Below are 22,808 nucleotides of genomic sequence, written 5' to 3'. Positions count from 1 at the left end.
TCACTTAGAGCCACATTTCATGTCAGGTAGGTGGTGTTCCCATGCTGGAGGAGAGCTTTGAGGCAGCTGGGTTAAATCGCTTGCTGAAGGTCCCTCAGCAAACAGAGGCAAGCCTGGAGGCTGGACTCCCAGTCTCTGATTCTTGCTAGTAGACAGTGTTCTCTGCCAGTAAGGGCTCATTGACTCATTTTGATGCCTACAAACAAATCCCCCAGGGTGAAAGCTGCATGCCACCTGAAACAGAGACAGCAGGAAGTGTGGATTAAGAAAAGCCTTTCATCCTCACCTCTTACAAAACTCAGAGCAGCAGCCATGAAAATCATTATTCATCTCCTAGCCCAAATCTCCTGTTTGGCTTGCATCTCTGTGAAGTGCAGGACTTTTGAATGTTTGGCTCATGCTGATCCATTGCTCAAATATCACTGTCACCCTTCAGTTGTCTTATCTGCACGTGATGCCAGTGAAAATTTGAGCCTCTACCATGACTTTAATTGTCTCTTTTTGCAGAAGAGACATTCTGCTTCCTCTGTGGCTGATAAAGACTCGGCATAGACTAACCTTTCACAGAAATGCCAAACCCTCCCCTGCCCTTTGTGAAGACAATTGAAACAGACTATGTCTGCCTAGACATTCCCAAAATGTTTTGCTGATGACCTTGAGTAAGAGCAAAGAAAATCAAAATAACACTGAGCCCACATTCCAGGACCCGTATTACTGCCTTGAGCTCAGGCTTCAGGGCCATGAGGCTGCTGTGAGGGCTCGGGGTATCAATTGATTTAGGAGCAAGGATGAAGTGAGCTAAATCTGTAGTCTGACTACTGCAGGAACATGATGAACAGCCAAAGCCTATAAACCCAAAGGGGAAGAGAGTTATTCAATGTGAGATAGAGTGTGGAAGTGGAAGCAGAAGAGAGAGGTGGTAATTTGGGAGCATGCTGACCCAAATGTCAGGGCCAAACCAAAGCCCAGAAGAGTTTTGCAAGAAGGAATTATCTCTCCAATTCTACTATTGCAAGGATGTGCTAATTCCAGAGAGACCTCATCATCTCAAAAGGAGGAGAGTCTTGCAGCATGTGTGGGCTTTTGTTGGTGGTAGCTGGGGGGATGGGTTAGGAACGACGTTCAGAAATTTGAAAGAAACAAAAGCTGACATTAAGTCAATTCTGCGTATACATTTTTGCGTACCCAAATACAGACACCCACCTCCCCAGCTCTTCCCATAGCCAACTGTCTTTCTCTCTTCCTGTCACCTCACACCACCTTTTCATCTTGTGTCCCCTCTCCGCTGATGTGCTTCCCCACGTCCTGTTTTCACACAGGCAGTGTATCATATCTCACACAGGCTTGTTTTCCATCCTGCTGGCCCAATTGCCACGTTGGCTGCCAGGTCCCAGAGTACAATGTTGTCTCAAGCTGCTTGCTCTATGCTCTCTGCCTGTGCGTTGCACTGTGATTTCTTTCCTGATGCCTCCTTTTCCAGGTCCCTGGCCCCTGCTTTTCTTCACATCTACCCTAAACCCTCTGCACCTCCACATTTTTCCTCATCATCCTCTCCTGGTCTCTCTTTTGACTTGGCACTGTTTTGCTGCTTTGGATCTCTGTGAGGGAAGGTGATGATACAGCCATTTCAGTCCATGCTTGCACTGGACAGTGTTTAATGAAGACTCACTTATCTGGGAGATGAAAATTGCTCTGGGCGTTTACTTTTGTCTTAAAGACCAAGGTCCTTTAAATGGTAGTTTCCTCTGAGATGTTATAAAGCAGGGCAAGTGTGAAGACACAGTTTGTCCATTCTATAATGCTGAAAAAATGTTTTCCTGTAGGGGGTCATTTCAGGCTGCTCTTTAACCCAGGGACACGTTGCAGCCGTACTCAGTTTCCTCCAGGCCACCTCTCCCTGAGTTTTGCTGTGATATGTAACCCAGGGCTTGGGTTCCCGGCAGCACAGTCCTTGCCTGGCTGCATGTTTGGGATGGAAGTTCCTGGGGGAGGGTTGTGTTGGCCGCTGTGACCCCACATTGCTTCTGTCACAACAAACACAGCCCCATTTGGCTGCTTGCAAGCCCTCCTCATTTGAACTAGCTCAGAAGACAGTTTCTGTTTGGGAAATCGTATTTGCTACAACGTCCCTTCAGTGCAGTAAATAGAGAAAAAGTAATTGACTCTTTATAGCTATGAGAACTCCGTGGGATTGTTCAGCACACGGTCCCAGGGCCAGCTGCTGCCAGGCTCAGCATAGAATCATAGAATCACATGGTTGGATGGGACCTATAAGATCATCTAGTCTTCCCACTACCATTGCTGCCACAGCTACTAAACCATATCCTGTAGCTTCTCATCAAGCCGCCTCTTGAACACTGCCAGGGACGGAGACTCCACCACCTCCCTTCGCAGGCCGTTGCAGTGCCTTACCACTCTTTGAGAGAAAAAGTTTTTCCTCAAGTCCAATCTAAACCTCCTCTGGTACAACTTGTGGCCATTTCCTCGGGTCCTGCTTGTTGCCTGGAAGAAGAGGCCAAACCCCCGCTCATCACAACCTGCCTTCAGGAAGCTATAGAGTGCAATGAGGTCTCCCCTGAGCCTCCTCTTCTCCAGACTAAACAATCCCAACTCTCTCAGCCGCTCCTCATAAGACTTGTGCTCCAGACCCCTCACCAGCTTTGTTGCCCTTCTCTGGACACGTTCCAGGGCTTCAATGTCTTTCTTGTAGTGAGGGGCCCAAAACTGAACACAATACTCAAGGTGCGGCCTCACCAGTGCCGAATACAGGGGGATGATTACCTCCCTGCTCCTGCTGGCCACACTATTTCTAATAGCAGATACGTCCTGTGCGATATTAATACCAGCATTCACCTGGTCAGACTGGAGGACCATTCTGCCTGCACAGGGAGATCTCTGCTATAAACCCTCAATGTTATTTGGGTACCTGTTTTAGCCACATACGGTGTTTTCAAATGAAAAGCTGGTGATAGAGCCCCCTGACAGTTTGCAGGGAAGGCTGACGTTTGGCAGTGACTGAGCAATTTAAGACAGCATGAACATATTGCTTATCTAATGGCTCTTTTTGTCTGGAGGTGAGACAAACAGCTCTGGACCTGAAATGGTTTTCTGTATACAGGGAGGGGAAACTTCCTGCCCCCTTCAGCAAGATGGTTAGTTTTAGACTCCTGTGAACAACAGAAACCCTTTTCTGCTAATAGCCAAGCTTCCAGATGCCATCTAGTGTTTCCCTCACCCCCATCATTGGCAACCTGTTACCTCATCAGTATCACCCCCAAACGGCACTCAGAGAGATGTGAAAATCAAAGCTGCATCACTTCTGAGATGGCTCAGCCAAGCTTCCCTGGGCCAGCACCTGCAGAGGCTGTTCTGCGACCAAGACTTAAGGGTATAGGACATTTTCATGTCTGTGTAGACTTCAGAGAGGCGCGGAGCTGTAACCTGTAGCAGTGGGATGCAGGAAGGAAGTGGTTGAATGTAAAAGCAAATCGAAAAAGCAAATGAGGCTGTTAGCTGCTTGGAAGAGCCTCTGCTCTTCCATGTCTGCTGGTTAGTTTTCCTTCAGATTTAGGTGAGAAGCGATGCCCTCCTCATCCCCAGAATCGACACCTTGCTGTGCTTCAGTGCTGGTTTCTCTCTTTGCATGGATTTGTCAGGCTGAGGAGAGACAAACAGAAACTGAAAAGGGATCTCAGTATGTCAAAAGTAGAGGCAGAGGCACTTTGTATAACTAGCTTCTTTAGACAGTGTTTGCCAGCTTCTGCAGTGTTATGCTGGCCCTCCTGTTCTTGCAAGGTGCATGAGGTGAGCACCAGTGGGGAGTCAGATTTGTCCTGTGCAGATGTTAAGATTCCCCATGGCTTTTCATTACAGTAAGGTTTGCCCAATGGCATCTTTCCCGTAGTGTTGATGCTGCTGTATGCTTTATCTCCCCACAAGCAAGCATGTGCTGGGAGTGTCGGTGTCATGTACACACGAAGAGTGTGAGATCTCGTTGAAACAATGTGCTTAGGGACAGTCTGGATTCTCCATAAAATAGCAGACCTGTTGAACTTGTGGGACATTTGAGATGTGAGAGTTCAGCTACTTAAAGATGCGTTTTATCCCAAAGCGTCTTGTGTAGGACAGGTTGTCAGTGTTCTTCCAAAGCTTGCATTAAGCTGATCTCCCACAAAAAAATGCAGTTTCCTAGTATGTGCAGTCTTTGTTTTTGCCCTATCCTAAACAATCCTCTGTAAAACTACTGCTCCATTCCACTAGAACTGTTCAGTGTGAGAGTCCTAAAAATCTGTGTCTGTCCTTTACATGGCCTCTGTTGAGACCTGGTGTGCATTGCATGGACATAGCAAGGGCAGGATCTACACTGGGGTGGTGGGGGGACTTCAGGCTTTGGCTGTCTTTTCCTGGCAATGAAGGCTCCCTTTTCTCTCCTTGCAGCGGCATGAGTTGGAGTTGGGGTTGGGCATCTGCCGGAAGCAGCATCTTAGCAGAATTTGGTACCTTGCACTTAGAATTCCTGCACCTCTCGGAGCTCTCTGGCAAGCCAGTGTTTGCAGAAAAGGCAAGTACTTCCCAACTTGATCTTTGGAGAACTGGTCTCTTCATAATCCTGCAGTCAGTGCTGGAGCAGAGCATCACTGTGGTTTGCCTGCAGCGGACAGCGTGGCAGCACAGTGTCCCCTCTCCCCTATACCAGTACAGCTCACCAGAGGAGAAGCCTTCCAGAGCGGGACATGGGTTCAGAAACCTGTGCCTTGTGGGCTGCAGAGGTCACCAGGCCTCGGAGTATCCTACGCACCAGCTCACTGAAAAGGTCACAGCGAGCTCCTGTTGGAGATCCTGTCACTCCAGTACGCCTTGGAAGGCAGCTACCCTGCTGTTCTCTTTGGGCGTTTACATTTGCTGCAGGCCCTTCACCTGCCTCTCCATCAGTTGCAGCCACCGGGGAGATGCGGATGTTTTTCCCCATGTCTCAGTCCTGTGAAGTTGTAGCAAAAACTTATTCAGACAAGGACATAGCCAAAATTAAACCATCCGTTGGATGCAGACTGAAAAGATAATTGCTAATTCTGATATCCTAATAGTAGTGCCTTGTACTTGCAGACCTTTTTACTTGAAACAGGCATTAAATGTTATGCTCCAGCCAGCAAGATTTCTGCTGAGGTTTCTTGTGTAGGAAAGGCTTGACAGTTGACATATTGGATTGCTTTTGTGTAACTTGTAACTGAAAATCTATTAATATTATACATTATCTTGAGCTTTTTTTTCCACAAGTGATCTTGTAGTGCATGTGAGAGCAACTTAGAAGTCATTAGCTTTCGCTGCACGTCCCTGAGGAATCAGCTTTGAGGGAGACAGATTGTTCCAGTTAAAATCCAAACTGCCCCCATAAGCCCAAAGGAAATGGGGCCTGTCCAGAGTCCCACAGTGGCGTGAAAACAGACAGTGGTTCTGGGATTGCCAATAAAAAGCTCAAAATGGTACTTTTCCAGGATATTTCCAGTGCAGGTCTGTCAGTTGAGAAACAAGAAGAGAATTTGCAGAAGAAGAGAAAGGAAGAAAGGGAAGGAAGAAGCTGGGAGATCCAAATAGAGACTAGAATGGAGTGCGTGGAAAGCAATAAGGGTGGGGTGAGCAAGAGGAGCCTTGCAGAGGGATGAGCAGGAGAGAAAAGCAGAGGGTGAAGGAGAATTAGAAACCCAGGAAACTCTGTAGGGAAGATAAAGACTGGTTATTTGAAATAAAGGAGACAAGCTAAAGATTCCTGAGGACAGTGATAATGACAAATTGCTCAGAGGAAGGGGGGAGCTGAGAAAAGACCAGTAAAGGGAACAGTGGTATGGAAAGAAAACGTGTGTGAAGGAAATGAAGGGGGAGGAAGAGAGATGAGCACTGAAAACACAAGGTCAAGAAGATACACTGATAAAAACTGGAATTGCACCCATATTCCAGGTTCAAACTGTGGTGTTTTGAGCCAAGGTCAAGTCTCTGTCCCCAGCCTAACATGTTTTCCTCTTTGCCTCCTAAGCCATAGAGAGATAAGGGCAGAACCTTGGACTCTCCTGAGCTGAGCATGCCTGGTGTGTGTCACAGAAAATATATCGCATTCATTCTAATGCCCTCTGAGAAAAAATGTAGGATGATGTAGGCTCAAACAGCCCATCCTAAGGGAAATTACTTCAGAGGAACAGATCAACTCATTAACTTGCAGCCTGGGACTTGTGTGATTTTAGCAAGAATAAAGTCCATCTGTGTCTTTTATTCAAACATGTCATTAATATGCCATGCTACTAAACTTCAGTAAATATTATGCAGCCCGATGACTTACTTGGAAGCACCGACTTAAGTCTGCAGCCAGCTTTTGGCGTACAAATTGTCTAATTTTATAAAAGGTTTAGAGTGTATTAGCTGCTCTGTAGGTTATAATAGAATATTTATGCTGCATACCATTTAACTTTGTCCCTTATGGGAAAGGCCTGTTGGATTTAATGGGGGTAAAACCAAGGGAGGTTTTAGAGAATAAGTACAGCTGTTGTAGCATATTAAAGGAGCTGTCTGTTGTTGAAATTAAAGGCCCCAATTCATCATGTTAAGTGACCATATGGTGAATTTAAGTACTGTGTGAGTCACTCATCCCTGCCACTCCTTTCCCTTTGGATCATCGAAAAAATCACCCTCTGCATCTCATACATTTTCACCCAGATCCCAAATCCTCAAGATTGCTTCTGGACCGCTGTTAGCAAACTGCTTCCACTGCTTGCTGAACTGGGGCCTTGCAGGGTTTTTAGAATAATTTCTAAAATCCCACAGAGCTGGATAACAGTTGCGCTGAGGAGTCCAGCAGAAAAGTTTCTCCATAACAGGCCTCTCACTGGAGAGCTGAGTCGTTGGTTTCTGCTCGCGTGATGATTCACAGCGTTACAGGCTGCCATGCTTGTTCAGCCAGGGATCGGCACTGGTGAATGACACAGTTCTTGGTGACAGTGCAAAACCATCAGCTTTTTCAGCAGAGAAGTAACTCGGTTATTGTCTCTCGTCTCTCCTAGGTGATGAACATCCGCAAAGTCCTGAACAGAGTTGAGAAGCCACAGGGCCTTTATCCCAACTTTCTCAGCCCAGTGACAGGGAACTGGGTGCAGCGTAGGTATCGCTTTGCATTTGGAGTCCTGCCTTGAGCATTTCAATCTTCCCCTTATTCTTTAGGAAGCAATGCAACTGTCAGAGTAGCAAGCCAAGGAAATGTCTTGTCAGGCAGCCTGTTATACACGTGATTAGATAATGCAACCCGACTTGTAAGATGCAATATAGTAATTGTACACTTACTCCATCAGCCTTGTTTCCAGCTGAGTGTCTCACCTCCAGAGAGAATTAAGGCCTCTCTTGCACAAGGGAGCATAATAGTACATGGTTCATCACACAGATATTAGAAATCAGCACATCTCTTTAAGACTTCATCCTACAGTCATCACATAGCCTGCAGGCCTACTTGGGAGTTGCACATGAAGGCTGTGAGCAGAAGCGCTGTGAGATTCACTTCTTGAGTGTGCTGCAGCAAGTAAGCTACCACCTGGAGAGGCAGAAGGCTTACAGAGTCTCAGATCTCCCTAGGATCTAGGGATGCGTTCTCTTGTGTGCATGTGTGTACCTGTCACCATGGTACCTCTACGTAGTGCAGTTTTGTGTAAGAAGGGTGAGACAAGCACGTGTTCCTTTCTCTTGTTGGGAGCCCAGCTCTGGCCAGCACTGAAGACATAGGCATTGAATAGATACTGCTCTGATATAAAAGAGGAGCAATAACCAGGAAAGAGCTTGAAAAGAGGAAGGAAATATTAGAAGCAGTGTACCCAGGGAAAGATTATTTACTTTCCTGCTTTCTGCACGCAGCCCCTTCCTTACCCAGAGAAGAGACTGTTACCCCTCTTTCTGTGCCACCAAAGGGCAGAAGCTTGCCCTCTGGTAGGAACGTGAGAGGCTACTTCAGCTGCTGTGCCCCAGATCTCTGACCTCAACTTTCCGCTCTGTTGAGGATTTGCGTGTTTTGGGTGGGAGAGTTGCTGGATTTCCCATTTCTCTGTCAAAGGAAAGAAAAGTCTCTTTTCAGAGAAGCTACTTTTAATCTGTCAGCAGATTACATTTGTTTTGTTTAGGCAGTTTTCTTTGAGTCATTGCATTACCTGGTGTCCCCATGTCTTGTTGCACTGTTTGCTCTGCTAGATTGCTCCAGACCTTTGTAACTACTGTATTAATAGCTCTGATTGTAGCTGATGGGCAGTTGCATGGCTGCCATCACCTGAGACGGTGAGAGAGCACTAGCTGTGAGCAATGCCTGGCCTTTATCTGCCAAGTCAGCATGTCTAATGGTATTTGGCAGGGCTTGGCTTGAAAGGTGTCCCAACAAAGCATCTTGAATGGTTGCAGTTGTCCCATTAAACCAGAACTGTCCTTTGGTGCCATGAGGAAAGCAAATAGGCTTCTGTGGTTGTCCCATTAATTGATCTTCAAAGTTATTCAATCCCTTTGTAAGCAGTTGGGCTTCCCCTCCACGTTTGTCTCTGCAGAGTTGTTGCAGTAAGTTCCACTTGAAAAACTGATTTCCCATCCCCTACCCGCACCCCAGAGATGCCATTTTGTGTAGGTTATTCCCAGCTGGCAGCCACACTGCAGGTTTTCCCAGACACAAGCATTAATTCTGCCTATTCATTGGTGCTGAGAGGAGAAGCACCTGTCTGATACCATAATTGATTGTTACAGAATCTTTGGGAAACTGAAGAGCTGTGCTCTTAACTTAAATGATTAAAATACTCAGCTTGATACTCAGCATTCCTCTCTTCTGCCACTAATTTGATTCTATTTATGTCTGCAAATTTTACTTCATTGTAGTGGCCTGCTCCCACCCCTTGCTGATGTAGGAAGGGGCCTGTTGCTGGTTCTCAGAGCTTATTAAAAGTAGCCTCTCATTAGTTGTTCTGGGATAGGCTGATTTATGCAAAAGGACTAGAGATAACCTCTCTCCTAGACTTTCACGTCATGAGGGCGACTCGTGGTACAGGCTGTTTGTGGCAGTTGCTCATAATGTGACCTTGTGGTCTGAATCCATGTTCCAGTGAGGGAAAAGGCTGATCAGCCTCTTCTGCAACTCCAGTACTGCTGGTGAGAAATAGATTAGGACCAAAGGAGGCAGGCAGCTGCAGCCTGCCACAGAGATGTTCCCTGTAGGTGCCAGGCTTTCATTTTCTCTCTTGTCATTAAAGCTCTTTGCGGGAAGCTGTTTTTCTTGGAATTGCTGTGCTTTTCTTAAAAGGTGTATCTTTGACCTGGCTGAATGAGCAGATCTTCTAAATGAAGAGGCAGTGCTGTACCTCTTCTGAGTGCAGTTGTTACCTTTAGAAAATTAAAGCATGATCCCCTGCTGAAATAAGAGATTTGTTTATGCAAAGTGCCTAGGAGGCAAATGCTGGCAAAGCTGATGCCATATGGAAAGCAATTATGTACCAGAGCTCCTGCTTTGGTGATTTTATGAATGACACACTAAGGATCACAGAGCTTCTCTTTAAAGACAGGCTGTGCAGCCGATGTTTGCAAATCGTCTGTCCTCTTTTTTTTTTTTCTGAATTCATGCATCTAATCTCATTGTTTTGTTATGGATTATTCTGTGGATCATTGGACACACTGTATCAGGGATATTTGCTCTTCAGGTCAGGAAAATGCATGGCTGGTGATCTCTCCTGTTGGTAGGAATTAACATTTAGAATAAGCCTTAGGACTTTATATATGTACAGTGAAAGGGAAAATAAAAATCTGAACAGCTAACTCTGAAAACCCTGCTGCATCTGCTTACATTTTCAGTGGGGATGTGCAGATGCAGAGGTGGACACTGTTAATTAACAGGGATGGTTCAGTCCGTGGTGGATAATTTATCTTGCTCGTCTAAAAAGGGGAGTACTTGGCTCCTTGAGAGAATAAATGCTGCTTTTTCCCCTGTGGTGTAGTTTAAAGATATAAATCCATCCAGCAGTTCTCCCTAGGCAGAAACCTGCAGCTGTCATGCCCATTTCACAGTGCGATTCTTTAGCATCTTCCTCTCCAGTGAGGTCATAGCATTGTGTACTCTGAACAGATAGCCTTGAAAATCTGATTTCTGCAGAAGAAAATATTCAGTGCACATCCTTGTACCTGACTTTATCATTTTAGAACACCAACAACCCCAGCCTTCCCCAGGGTACAGAGTCCCGCCATGAGCCTGGAATACAAATGGCACAATCGAGAGGTCCCTGCAGCAGCCCCTTGCTAGCAGCTCTGCGTGATCCAACGTGCATTCTTCCTTTCCTGAGGCAGGGAGGCAGCACCCAGTGGTTTCATATAAGTAGAGATCTGTCAATACCTGCCATTGCTTTTAGTTTATGAGGCTGGGATTTATGATGATTGCTTCATAAATAGGAAGCTGCTTCAAGTTGCAGTATAAATAACCGTTGCAAAATAAAGCCTCTGAATAGTTTTGGTAAGGGATACTAATGCTTTGTAAAATGACAGAACATTTTTCTTCTGATTGCTCTTTTCACCTTTCTTCCTTTTTGAAAAAGAAATGCTGCATGCTCTCCCCAGGAAAGTGGAAAGAGGAAGGAGAGAACAAGGGCATTAAATAGGACATGGTTGTTCGCTCTTTGTAAAGCAACTGCTCATTGTATGTCATGAACCTAAAGTTCTTTTCTGGCTTTCCCACTGCAGACCATGTCTCCATTGGGGGGCTTGGAGACAGCTTTTATGAATATCTTGTCAAATCTTGGCTGATGTCAGACAAGAAAGACTCTGAAGCTAAAAAGATGTATGACGATGCACTAGAGGTAAGGAGCAGGTTGCTGCTGTGTATTTTTTGTGGGGGACATTGTTCATCAGAACGTTTAGGCAAAAATATCTTAGATCTTTGGGTTTCCTTGGTATTCACTCCTCACCCTGTCCGCTGAGTAGCCTGAAATCCTGGTTTTCATCCCTTTAGGCAATAGAAAAGCATTTGGTCAAAAAGTCTGCTGGAGGATTGACCTACATTGCTGAATGGAGGGGTGGTGTCTTGGATCACAAAATGGGCCACTTGGCTTGCTTCTCTGGGGGCATGATAGCACTTGGAGCTGAACACGCCAAAGAAGAGAGGAAGCAACATTACGTGGATCTCGCTGCAGAAATAACAAACACATGTCACGAATCTTATGCACGCTCAGGTAAGCCTGTGGGCTGCCTAGAAAATGTTGGTAAGGGACAGCTTACAGCCTTACGAGACTCAGCTTTTGTGTGGCAGAAGTTTGCAGTAGGGTATTTTGTGCTTCAGCAGCATCTACATCCCTGTGTATGATTTTCAGTTGTGTTTTCTGGGATGTCTGGAAAAGAATGCAGTACATTCTACATAGCAGACAGCTGAAGCAGAGAAACAGGCAGATGTGAGCTCCTGTGGCAGAGCTGGGAAATGAACCTGGAGCTGAGTCCTAGTCCTGCCTCCCAGCCGCAGAACTAGCCTTTACCCAACAAGGCTGTAGTTTGAGTCTGTCCTTTCACATCCATTTGCAGACAAGAAGGGGAGATTAACAGTGATTAAGCAGAGCAGCTGAGAAGCCCAACAGGAGAATGTTGGAGACCTGCAGCTGCTGGTAGGAGCTGAAAAAATTAAGTTGCTCAGCCTCTCAGCTCATCTGACCTCTAAGCAGAGGCTGGCTAAGACTTTCGAATTTACAAGTCCAGTAAAATTTGTTTCCCCACCCAGAGTGCTTATCAGTCAGTGCTTTGGGAGAGCAGAGACTGGTGATGGAGGAGAGACTGGCTTAGTTCTCTGCCTGCAGGGCTATAAGCAAGATGAGCTTGCTTTGGACACCACTCTCTTTATGCCCACTTTCTTTGTAGGCATCTCTGTAGCTCTTCTGAGACTGCAGGCAGTGAAGTAGCAGTCTGGTTTCTGGAACCTTGTCAAGCACAGGTCTGTCTGCACTAACTCTTCCCAAAAATTGTTTCACACCGTCACCACAGTAGCAAGCCCGTATTGGCAGCCAGCATCCAGCATGTTTGCCCAATAAACTTCAAGCTAACCTGAACTGATGTTTGCAAATAACTCTCTTTTTTGTTGTTTTTTTTTTTTTTATGTGTGTGTTGGTCTCCCCGCCCCCCCCTCCCCCCAGCCCTGCCCCAGCACTTGCAGACCTAAAACAAGCCACCCAAACTAATAACCCTCCAGTTGTGAGTGCCTGGAGACAGTTTTCACCTTTAGCAATATCCATTAGCATAGAGAGGACAATAGCAAGCCTGCCCACACTGGTTGCAGTGCTGTCATGTCAGCAAGCTCATTGCTTTGCAGAGAATGTTCACGTCACCCTGGCTCTCAGCAAATAGTCCAAGTAGCGAACACTGTTAGATCTCCACGCAGACAGGAGGGCCCAGGGAAAGTGTGCAGAGTATTTAGAGAAATAAAATGACTCCCTGAAACACAGCCTTGTGGTAGACACATGGGTGCAGCAAGATAAAGTTTGTGCCATGATCATAAGCGACCTCTATGCTCAGTTTCCCTGTTTTTCGAATAGGGAGAGAGTTGGTGTTGAAAGTAGGGGTCTGAGTGCTAGCTTACGCTTGCAAGACATTGAGATTCTCATGTAAGGGACACTCAAAAAGACTAAGGTACTCTAAGTCTTTTACTTATACCAGTGAAATTGATTAAGCCTTCCCCATCATCTTGATGGCTTCTTTTTAAAGAGGCTGTTAGCAGACCAGAAGGAAAAGCAAAATAAGTGATTGCAGATTCCAGGTACCACTTCTACAGCATCCTGGCCGCAGTGCAGGCAAAACAGCTCAGTCTGGTGCGCCGATAATTGTGAAGCAAGTTTTCCTTTGAATGTGTTTTCTCTTTGAGGCTTTAGGACAGGATCTGCCTCTCTGTTCTTTCATTTGGGTTCTAAGTTTGTCTTCAATGACGAACTCTGCTCTCAGGGGCAGTGCAATTGAGCAGTCCAGCTCAAATCTGGTCCAAGTCTGTATTTTGCCAATTGTATCCACTCTCAGAAACACTTTATCCACACCAGATAGCTACCAGACATAGCGCAGAATGAGCAACACCTGGGGTGGCAGTGGGCACAGCTCGAGCACTCTGTGGGGTTGCCCCTATTTTGACTTAACTGTGGGGTTGATCTGATACACAGGCCTGGCTGATCTGCTCGTCTGACCTCATGCAAGCCTTACTTAGATGTTGGCAGTCTGAACAGCATAAAATCACCTGGACAGTCTGTTTACTTGCTTCCTCCTCAAACTGATCATTGCACATGTGTGATTTTGTCTAGATACCAAACTCGGCCCTGAAGCTTTTCGCTTTGATGCTGGAACTGAAGCCATGGCAACAAGACTCAGCGAGCGCTACTACATCCTACGCCCAGAAGTGGTAGAAAGCTACATGTACATGTGGCGGCTGACACACGATCCCAAGTACCGGCAGTGGGGCTGGGAGGTTGTGAAGGTATGGTTGGAAAATTTGCAGTAATAACTTTTACAGGCCATTGGATTCTTACAAAAATCTTTCCTTTGGTTGAGAAAAAGAGCAGGATTTATTTAAATTGTGTTAGACACTAAGACACATTAGCAGGAATACACAAAACAGCTCAATTTAGTGTGGCATCTCTGTTGATCATTGTGAATATTTTCTTCTCCCTTTTGGGCTACGCTATAATCCATCAGTCAATCAAAACAGTGGAGCGCTGCAGACAATGAAACCTGCTATTAATGTAACAGCCCTCTGCAAAAAGGAGTCAGCCTTCTATTTGAAATATTTGGCCTGCTCAGAACCACTACTTCGTAGCTGGGCAGGGAAAATCAGATAACCTGCTTTTGCTCTTTGTCTTGTTTTCTTCCCAGAAAGACCTCCCAGCCAGAAAGTCCCTCACCTCTTTCCAGCTCAGGCAATAGCCCATTGGCTGCTGCCCCACATCCTAGCAGGGACTGTGTTTCAGTGGCAGAAGTGTTGTTTGTCTACTGCCCTGGAAAAGAGGCTCTGCAAGCAGCTAGAAGCCACTTGAGATCTGACTTTGCTGTGTGTGTAACGTCAAGGTCAATCAATCATCTAACTTAGGTGGTTTATGTTTCTCTTGCTTATTTCATTAGGATTAGCTTTATTCCTGGAGTCTGGAGTAATCACCACGCTCTTCAGTGAGAGACAGAGGCTACTGTAAATCTGGAATTTGATTTGTAAAGCTGACTTGTAACGCAACTGATGATGATTAATGAGTTCCTTCATGCTGTTCTGTGTTAGTGAGATTTCTTTTCCTTTCTCAGGCCCTGGAAAAACATTGTAGAGTAGAAGCTGGTTTTTCTGGCATCAGAGATGTTTACGCCACAACCCCAACCCATGACAACATGCAACAGAGTTTTTTCCTCGCAGAGACTCTGAAGTAAGTCTAGTATCACAGAGGCCTTTGAGTAGCATAGTTCTGCAGTATCGACACTCTTATGTGCTTACTAAGTCTCTAATAATAAGGGGGAAGTCTTATCCTCTGTGGGGAAAACGGGGCAAGGCTATGAGTGCTGCAGAGCTTTGGTAGTTTCCTCTTATAGACCACTGCTGTCTTTGATATGCCCGAGGTTTCTGCTCATGTGCTGGATTTAAAGGACTCTTCCTGTGATCTAGAACTGCTCTAAGTGGGAGGCTCTGACTGCTGAGCTCCCTTGAATTTAGCTCTGATGGTTTAAGATACAGCTGCCTCCTCTGCCAGGTTAATGCCCTGCACACAGAGGAGGCATGACTATGGCCTGAATTTGCTGTCCCCTGGTGTAGATCTGCCTTGGCTGGTAGCATGAGCTAATGTTTGTGGGGTGGCTGAGCACAGAGGCCCATCCCGTTTTGCCACCTTTGCACCAGGGGTGGTAGTTGCCAGCAGGAGAGTGAGACAGGCAGTTGCGAAATGTGTCACCATAAACCATGGCAGCATAGCCAATGTCCTGCTGACAGTGCTTGCTTGTGCATGCTTAGAGTCCCACTTGAGTTTCCTTTAATCTTCCTTTGTGTCCATCTTCTTCCCACCCACCCTTGTCTTACGGCTCCAGGTACCTCTATCTTCTGTTCTGTGAAGATGATGTGCTGTCCCTGGATGACTGGGTGTTCAACACAGAGGCTCACCCCCTGCCCGTCAACCACACGAACTTTAAAGCAAGTGTGCAGTAGTGAGGCCATTGTTCAGCGCCCTGCTTCTGCAGTGTCGGCGGGTTACTGCATTTCCTTTCTGTTAAAGGAATTCGCATTGTTCTTAAAATGGTATTTTGGGGCACTAGTCCAATTCCGGACAGTATTATATTGGGAAGATGAAACCGTGAGATAAGCACCTTCTTTTCCTCTATGAGGAGCTCTATTAGCCTGATAATGAGATGTTTATTCTGGGCCATATTGTACACAGTTCATAGACATTCCTTTATACAGAGAATTTATATGAAATCCACTGACTTTGCTTTATAGTGGCCAAAGGACTGGAAGTTTGCCATAAAATAGACTTCACACACACACGCATCCTGCTTTCATTTTTCTGTTTCATTTTTGCCTTTTATGTACTCTTGGATTGATCACCTTTCTAATTAACAGTTTTCTAGGTGGTAGGCTTTCTGGGCTCTTTAGGAAGGACAGGATAGGAGAATGAGGAAGAGGAGTTGCCCTTTATGTGAGAGAGCAGCTGGAGTGCATGGAGTTCTGCCAGAGGATGGATGAGGAGCTGACTGAGAGCTTACAAGTTGGGATTAAAGAGAGAACAGGTAAAGGTGACATTATAGTGAGTGTCTACTATAGGCCACCTGACCAGGAAGAACAAGTGGATCAGGCCCTCTACAGGCAGATAGGAGCAACGTCAGGTTTGAATTTGCAGGCCCTGGTCCTCACATGGGGACTTCATCCACCCTGATACCCGCTGGAGGGACAACACAGCAGGGCATAAGCAATCCAGGAGGTTTCTTGAGTGGATTGATGATAACTTCCTCCTCCAAGTGACAGAGGAGCCAACAAGGAGAGGTGGTCTGCTGGACCTCTTACTCGCCAAGAAGCAAGGACTTGTTTGGAATGTGAAGACCAAAGGCAGCTTTGGCTGCAGTGACCATGATATGGCGGAGTTCAGGATCCCGAGGGCAGGAGGATGGGTGAAAAGCAAGTTCACAACCCTGGACTTCAGGAGAGCAGACTTCGGCCTCTTCAAACATCTGCTTGAAAGAGTGCTGTGAGATAAGACCCTGGAGGGAAGAGGGGCCTGAGAAAGCCAGTTAATATCCAAGAATCATGTCCACCAAGCTCAAGAAAGTTCCATTTCAATGAGCAGGAATTCAGGCAAAAATTCCAAGAGGCCTGTGTGGATGAACAGAGAACTCCTAGTCAAACTCAGACACAAAAAGGAAGCATACAGAGGGTCGAAGTAAGGATAGGTAACCTGGGAGGACTACAGAAACATTGTCTGAGCATCCAGGGCTGACGTTAGGAAAGCTAAAGCCCAAATGGAATTGAATTCAGCTGGGAATGTCAAAGACAACAAGAAGGGCTTTTATAAGAACATAGGTGACGAAAGGAAGACTAGGAAAATGTGGGCCCACAAGACAGGGAACCTGGTTACACAGAACATGGAAAAGGTTGAAATACCAAATGTCGCCTTTGCCTCAGTCTTTAATAGCAAGATCAGCCTTCAGGAATCCCAGGTTCCACAGACCAGGGGAAAGGCTGGAGCAAGGAAGATGTACCCTTGGGGGAAGAGGATCAGGTCAGGGAGTACTTCAGCAAACTGGACATAACTAAGTCCACGGACCTTGAAGGGATGCACCCACAAGTGCTGAGGGAGCTGGCTGTTGTCATTGCAAGGCCACTCTCAATAATCTTTGATCTATCATAGCGACTGGGAGAAGTGCCTGAAGACTGGAGTAAAGCAAATATCACTCCTATCTTCAGAAAGGGCAAGAAGGAGGACTCGAGGAACTATAGGCTCATCAGCCTCACCTCAATTGCTGGGAAGGTGATGGAGCAGCTAATCCTGAAAACCATTTCCGGGCGCACAAACGATAAAAAATTCTTCAGGAGTAGCCAGCATGGCTTTACTAAGGGAAAGTCATGCTTGACTAACTTGATAAACTTCTATGATGAAATGTCTGGCCTGGTAGATGAAGAGAGAGCAGCAGGTATTTTCTGCCTGGACTTCAGGAAGGCCTTTGACACTGTCTCCCAAAAGATCTTCATAGAAAAGCTGTTGATGTATGGGGTAGATGAGCAGACAGTGAGGTGGGTTGAAAACTAGCTGAATGGTTGGGCATAGAGGTGGTGATCAGTGGCATGAAGGAGGCCAGTAACTAGCAGGGGTCAATACTGGGCCCAGTCCTGTTTAACATCTTCGTTAATGATCTGGAGGATAGGGCAGAGCGTAGCTTCAGCAAATTTGCTGATGACACAAAACTAAGGGAGTGGTTAATATGCCCGAGGGTTGTGCTGCCATCCCGAGCGTCCTTAACAGGCTGGAGAAGTAGGCTGGTAAGAATCCAGTGAAGTTCAACAAGCAGAAGTGCAAAGTCTTGCACCTGGGAAGGAACAACCCCATACACCAGTGCATGCTGGGGCACCTGGCTGGAAAGCAGCTTGGCAGAAAAAGACTTACGGGTCCTGTGGAGACCAAATTGACCATGACTATGCCCCTGCTGCAAAGAGGGCTGCATTAGACAAATTATTGCCAGCAGGCCAGAGGAGGAGATCATTCTCATTTACTCAGCACTGGTGAGGCCACACCTGGAGTACTGTGTCCAGTTCTGGGCTCCTTAATACAAGAGAAACATAGACATACTGGAGAGAGTCCAACAAAGGACCACAGAGATAGTTAAGGGACTGGAACATCTCTCCTGTGAGGAAAGGATGAGAGAGCTGGGACTGCTTAGCCTAGAGAAGAGAAGCTCGGGGGGGTTCTTATTAACGTATAGAAGTACCTGAAGGGAGGGTGCAAAGAGGGCGGAGCCAGGCTCTTTCCAGTGGTGCCCAGTGGGCACACGCTGAAGCACCGGAGGGTCCCTCCGAACATGACGAAACTTTTTACTCTGAGGGTGACCAAGCACTGGCGGGGATTGCCCAGGGAGGCTGTGGAGTCTCCATCCTTGCAGATACTCAGAAACCGCCTGGACGCAGTCCTGGGCAAGCGGCTCTGGGTGGCCCTGCTTGAGCAGGGGCTTGGACCAGCTGACCTCCAGAGGTCCCTGCCAGCCTCAACCATTCTGTGATTCTGTGATTCTGTCATGTCAGAATTGTAACTAGATCAAAACCTGTCTGTAAAATTCTTGATCCTAATGTATTTTATATACTTTTTCTGTGCTCTTAAAACACATTTACCACACATCACATCTCATTTAACCTTCCTTTATCATTTTTGTGGTTTTTCTACTTTGATTTGGAACTAAATGTTATGAGTCACTTGTAATAATTTCACTGCTGTAATAGTCAAGTCTGTGAAACAGAATAAAAGTCTTGTAAAATAAAAGGCATGTTTGGGTTGTTCCTCTTTAAAGCCATCTGTCAAAGACCTGTGACATCATGCTTGGAATAAATAGGTGACAATACTGGTTGATTTCAAGAATGTTTCACAATAGATGTTGATTTCCAGAGTAATCTAGCCGGTGTATGGACAGCGATTCCCATCTGCACCAGCTCCCTTAAATTGCTTGTTCACCATCTGATACCGGGTAGCAGGAGTTCTACTAAATGTCTTATTTTTCTAGCAAAGATAAATAATCCCCAGCCAAGTTTGCTCTTCAATATACATTGTTTCTGGAATGAAGTAACAGAAGAAAAAGAAAGGAAAAAAATTGAAGCCAGATTCTCCCATGCGTCCAGCCACTGAGCTAGCAGTCGAGCCGATGTGTCCTCTGGGACTCTAACCAGGACGGCTGCGCAGAGATGTTCACGCACCACTCCTGTGCTGACGCTGGCAGTCGTGAGTACCTGCTTCACAGTTTTAGCAACCAGGCTGGATCCAGGACCAGCATCCTTTCTCCCAGCAACCTTTCCTCTGGTCACTGCAAAGCTGCGTGGCCCTCGGTGATGGAACATTTTGTTCACTGTTGTGACATTCTCTTGATAATTGGTTCATTCAGCAACTTGGGAAGATAAAGTTGCTTTGAGCGAGTTGTGTAAACAAAAAATGCGTTTCTAAATTCATGCCTTTGTAATTCCCCAGGAGAAGGAAGGTTGTCAGATGGGGATTTAGCATTATCCTGGAGATAAAGATACTGGCTGGTAAGCTTGGCCTAGAAGAGTAGTTATTGGTAAATAAACGTCTTGGGAGAGAGTTGTGTTACCTGAGAGATTTGGATACCGGGAAGTTGGTTTAGCTCAGAGGATTTTCATAATGGATTCAGGGAATTCCAGAAATAAAAATGTTTTGCTCTTGGAGTAACTCAAAACACTTTGGCAAAATTTAAAACCCCCCAAATAAATAGCATGGTTCTAGTTTCCTTTAGAAATCTATCCTTGGTGTTACATTAAAACTCTGCTCTTCTTTTCCCTTCCACACAAGCGAGCAAGAATGGTATTTGTGAAGTCACGTACACTTCTACAGGAGAGCTGCTGCTTTCCTGCAGTTCAGTGTCTGCATCACAAATGGGGAAGCTTCTTAGTTGCCCAGCATGCCTGACGAAGTAAAGCTTATCGATAAGTTTGCTTACCAAGACACTCGTATGGAGCTCAGCACCGGCCACGATGAAAGCTTTTTGTTGCAAACAGCCATGTTTGAAATTTCCATTTCTGTAGACCACAATTCTGCAAATACTTCTGCGTGCGCTCACAGATACCCACAGTTAAATCCCTGAGGCCAGTGGATTAATCACAGGCATCAAGTTAGGCATGCATGTGTTTAGCAGGAGTAAAGGTTTGTTCCAAGGATCAGCTTTCTTCCAAGGCCTGGCCCTGATCTGTGACTGGGATTTTTCTGTCCTACGGCAAGGCAGGTAACAGAAACGTTTGCCCAGCTGGTGTCTTGAAATGCTCTGCTCTTTCCTTGCTCCTCGGCACTCCTTGAGCCTTGGCTGGATGCTCTTGCTTGAGCAGAGCCCTCAACTCTGGGAGCCCTGTGTGTGGAAGCAGGCTCTGGGCCTGTGTCCTTCCTGCTAGCTGGGAGTGGCAGGACTTCTGTTTGTCCAGGTGGGAACCACTTTGTTTTCAGACTTTGAGTAGATAAATAAATGGGGTGTTATGTTTGAACCAGAGGTTTGGTTTTAAATGCCATTAGGAAAGGATCTGGGAAGATGCGTGTCTTTGAGCTGCTTTCCGGCCTTTCAGTCTCAGGCATGTGGGACACGGGTGGGAATTCTGTTGTTTATTTACAGTGGATTTTTTCTACTTTTGAGTCACCTTACCAGGAAATGTGACCAGCCTAGGTTACTTCCCATTTCCTCTGTTACATTTAAATTCAGAAGCCATGATTCTCATGTTAATTTGCACCATCAGAATATGTGGCCTTATTTTATGTTGGAAGGAATTTCCTGTAAATGAAATTCTGATAAAGCTGCATTAGTGGTAGAGATGAACGCTAATAACTATCTCTTGTAGAACGCCTGGCTGTTGTTGCCTGGCCGTACAAGGAGGTAAGACAAAGCTATCCAGAAAACAAATGCATCTTTTTGCAACCCACATTTCATTTTTACGGCGTTATTAAATTCCCTTGAAAGGCTTTCAGCAGAATTGGTTATTGAATTCAAAAGCCTGGCAGTCGTAGTATTTTTCCACATACGTTTTGATCTGATGTATTTATCTGATTGTTTCACATGTGGTGCATCAAGCGTTGGGTCCCAGTACTAGCAGTTTCCAAGTTTCAGCGCTTACTTCTGATCATGTTTGGGTCTTTGGCGTCACTCCCTGTGGTACCGTGCCTCAAGAACCAGCAGTGTAGACCCAGGAGGTGTTGGTTTTGTTCTCCTGTGAGGAGGTTTAGTTCCCAGCAGATGCCCTGAATTATTTAACCTTTTTTCTTTCACTCTTTTGCCTATCAAATAATTCACCCATTTGTCATCTTTATATGGTCGCTGATGACACTGGAAATGGTGCAGATGTAAAATGAGCCCCTCTGCTTCTCATCTAAATGATATCATTTTGGCTCTGCCAGCCACCCTGTCAGGTCTCCTTCTCCGTCTAGGTGTCTGCAGGCTTTGTCATCTCATACCGCCTCTTGCTCATTTCCCCCACACCCAAGTACATTTATCCTGTTTCAAAGCTATCTCATCCTGTTACATTTTGTGCTCTAAACATACTTGCTAGGTTATTTGAGGTAAGCAAAAAGCTCTCCACACCTCACTGCCCAACCTAATGAGTCCAGGAAGTTTTAAAGCACATCTGCTTAAAATGCTTGAGTGCTTAACTCATTCCCACCTGTCTCTGCTCCCAGACATTATTTCAATGCTCTGTTGATTCAGTTCTTCCCATCTCCTCCCCATGGCCCAAGCAGTGGTTTTTGATGGATGGGGAGTTGGAGAGCAAAGAGCAGCGGCAGAGTTTCATGAACGTTTTTCTTCTATGGTGGAGCTGGCAGAAGGCACCTTCTGCTTCCTCCCTTGGCATGCAGATGCAACGGCCCTGATCCAAGTTACAAATAACCCAGTGTTTATTCTGTTGCTGGGCTCCCCAGTCTGGTCCACTGCCTTACCCAAGATTGCACCATCACTGCAAGAAAAACATCAAGGGCTACATGGAGATCTACGACAGAGAGAGGAACGGTGCCCAAGGTCGAAAGAGAAGGCTGTGCCTCCCGTTCACCAGCCAAGTCCTGCTCCTTCCATTTTTGCCTGACGGTGAAAAGCAGTGTGCTTTTTCTCGTCTTACTCAAAAACTCCACACGCTCCTGGCCTGCTCTGCCCAGGATTACCAGCCTCTTTGTCCTTCCTTGATGCAGCTGCCACTGCTCTCTTGATGACTTGGTCATGCTCTCCTCATCTCCAACCAAAATGCTCTTTAAACCTAAAACTAAAAATGATTAGGCAGGCTTAGGAAATGGCAAAAGCTTCAAAGGATTAAATGCTAAAGCTTCCTGCTACCCTTGGAGAGATCAAATGCTCTGTGCTGTTAGTCCCGCAGCAGCAGAAAATGGTACTAAATCTTCCCCGGCAATCAGGGGATTTTGGTGTTGGTGCAGGATTGCATGTGAGGAGGAGCGTGAGACTGATTTATGAGGAAAGATTGAAATGACTAAGTAGATATATCTCATGGCCAAGCCCCTGTTAAGGAGCAACATGACAGCCACGCCGAAGAACCTGAAGGGCACAAAGAAGGCAGGGAGGGTGGAAAAGTTTGGGATGTTGTGAGAAATGACTCAAAATGGTGGGGGCAATAGTAGAAGTTACTCAAATGTGGGGGGGTCATGATGTGGCGGGAGGCGATGACTGCAAATTCTTTCCCGTTCCTGCAATCGATCCTGGGGCTTAAACCCCAGTGTAAGGGAAACCGCTAATACTTGTTTTTTATTAAAAAAAAAAATTAATATATATATATAAAAAAATATCCATTTGGGTCAGCTGAAAACAAGTAGAAGAAGAGGGTGATTAATGTCCTCCCGGAGGCAAGTAAATTGAAGGCCGAAAAGTGGAGTTTCCTCCAAACTGCATGAAGGTTTCTGCGGGGCACGGAGCAGGGGAGAGGGGTCGGACGGGGACCTCCTGTGAGGCAGCGAGTGGCAGCTTCATTTATACGCCTCCGGCCCCCGTCCGACCCCTCTCCCCGGCTCCGGGCCCCGCGGGGCGGACGCAGGCCCCGGCCCCGGCCCCTCCTTGCCGGGCGCTGCCCGCCAGACGCCTCCCCCGGCCGGCGCGGT

General features: G+C 46.2%; 1 protein-coding gene across 1 annotated transcript in view; it reads left to right on the top strand.

Annotated features, from left to right (window-relative positions):
- MAN1C1 (mannosidase alpha class 1C member 1) overlaps nt 1-18,491 on the top strand; it is a 68,453-nt gene extending 49,962 nt beyond the window's left edge. Inside the window, exons 7-13 of the mRNA XM_086764925.1 lie at nt 4,438-4,561; nt 7,047-7,140; nt 10,726-10,841; nt 10,994-11,213; nt 13,308-13,480; nt 14,293-14,408; nt 15,061-18,491. Coding sequence (XP_086621051.1) covers nt 4,438-4,561; nt 7,047-7,140; nt 10,726-10,841; nt 10,994-11,213; nt 13,308-13,480; nt 14,293-14,408; nt 15,061-15,178 — 961 coding nt within the window. The 3' untranslated portion in view covers nt 15,179-18,491. The remainder of the gene's footprint in view (nt 1-4,437; nt 4,562-7,046; nt 7,141-10,725; nt 10,842-10,993; nt 11,214-13,307; nt 13,481-14,292; nt 14,409-15,060) is intronic.
- The last annotated feature ends 4,317 nt before the right edge of the window (nt 18,492-22,808 follow it).

This window comes from Chlamydotis macqueenii, chromosome 22 (genome assembly GCF_036417535.1).
Source record: "Chlamydotis macqueenii isolate bChlMac1 chromosome 22, bChlMac1.mat, whole genome shotgun sequence".
In the NCBI taxonomy this organism is placed as follows: Eukaryota; Metazoa; Chordata; class Aves; order Otidiformes; family Otididae; genus Chlamydotis; species Chlamydotis macqueenii.
This window is presented reverse-complemented; position numbering and strand designations above follow the sequence as displayed.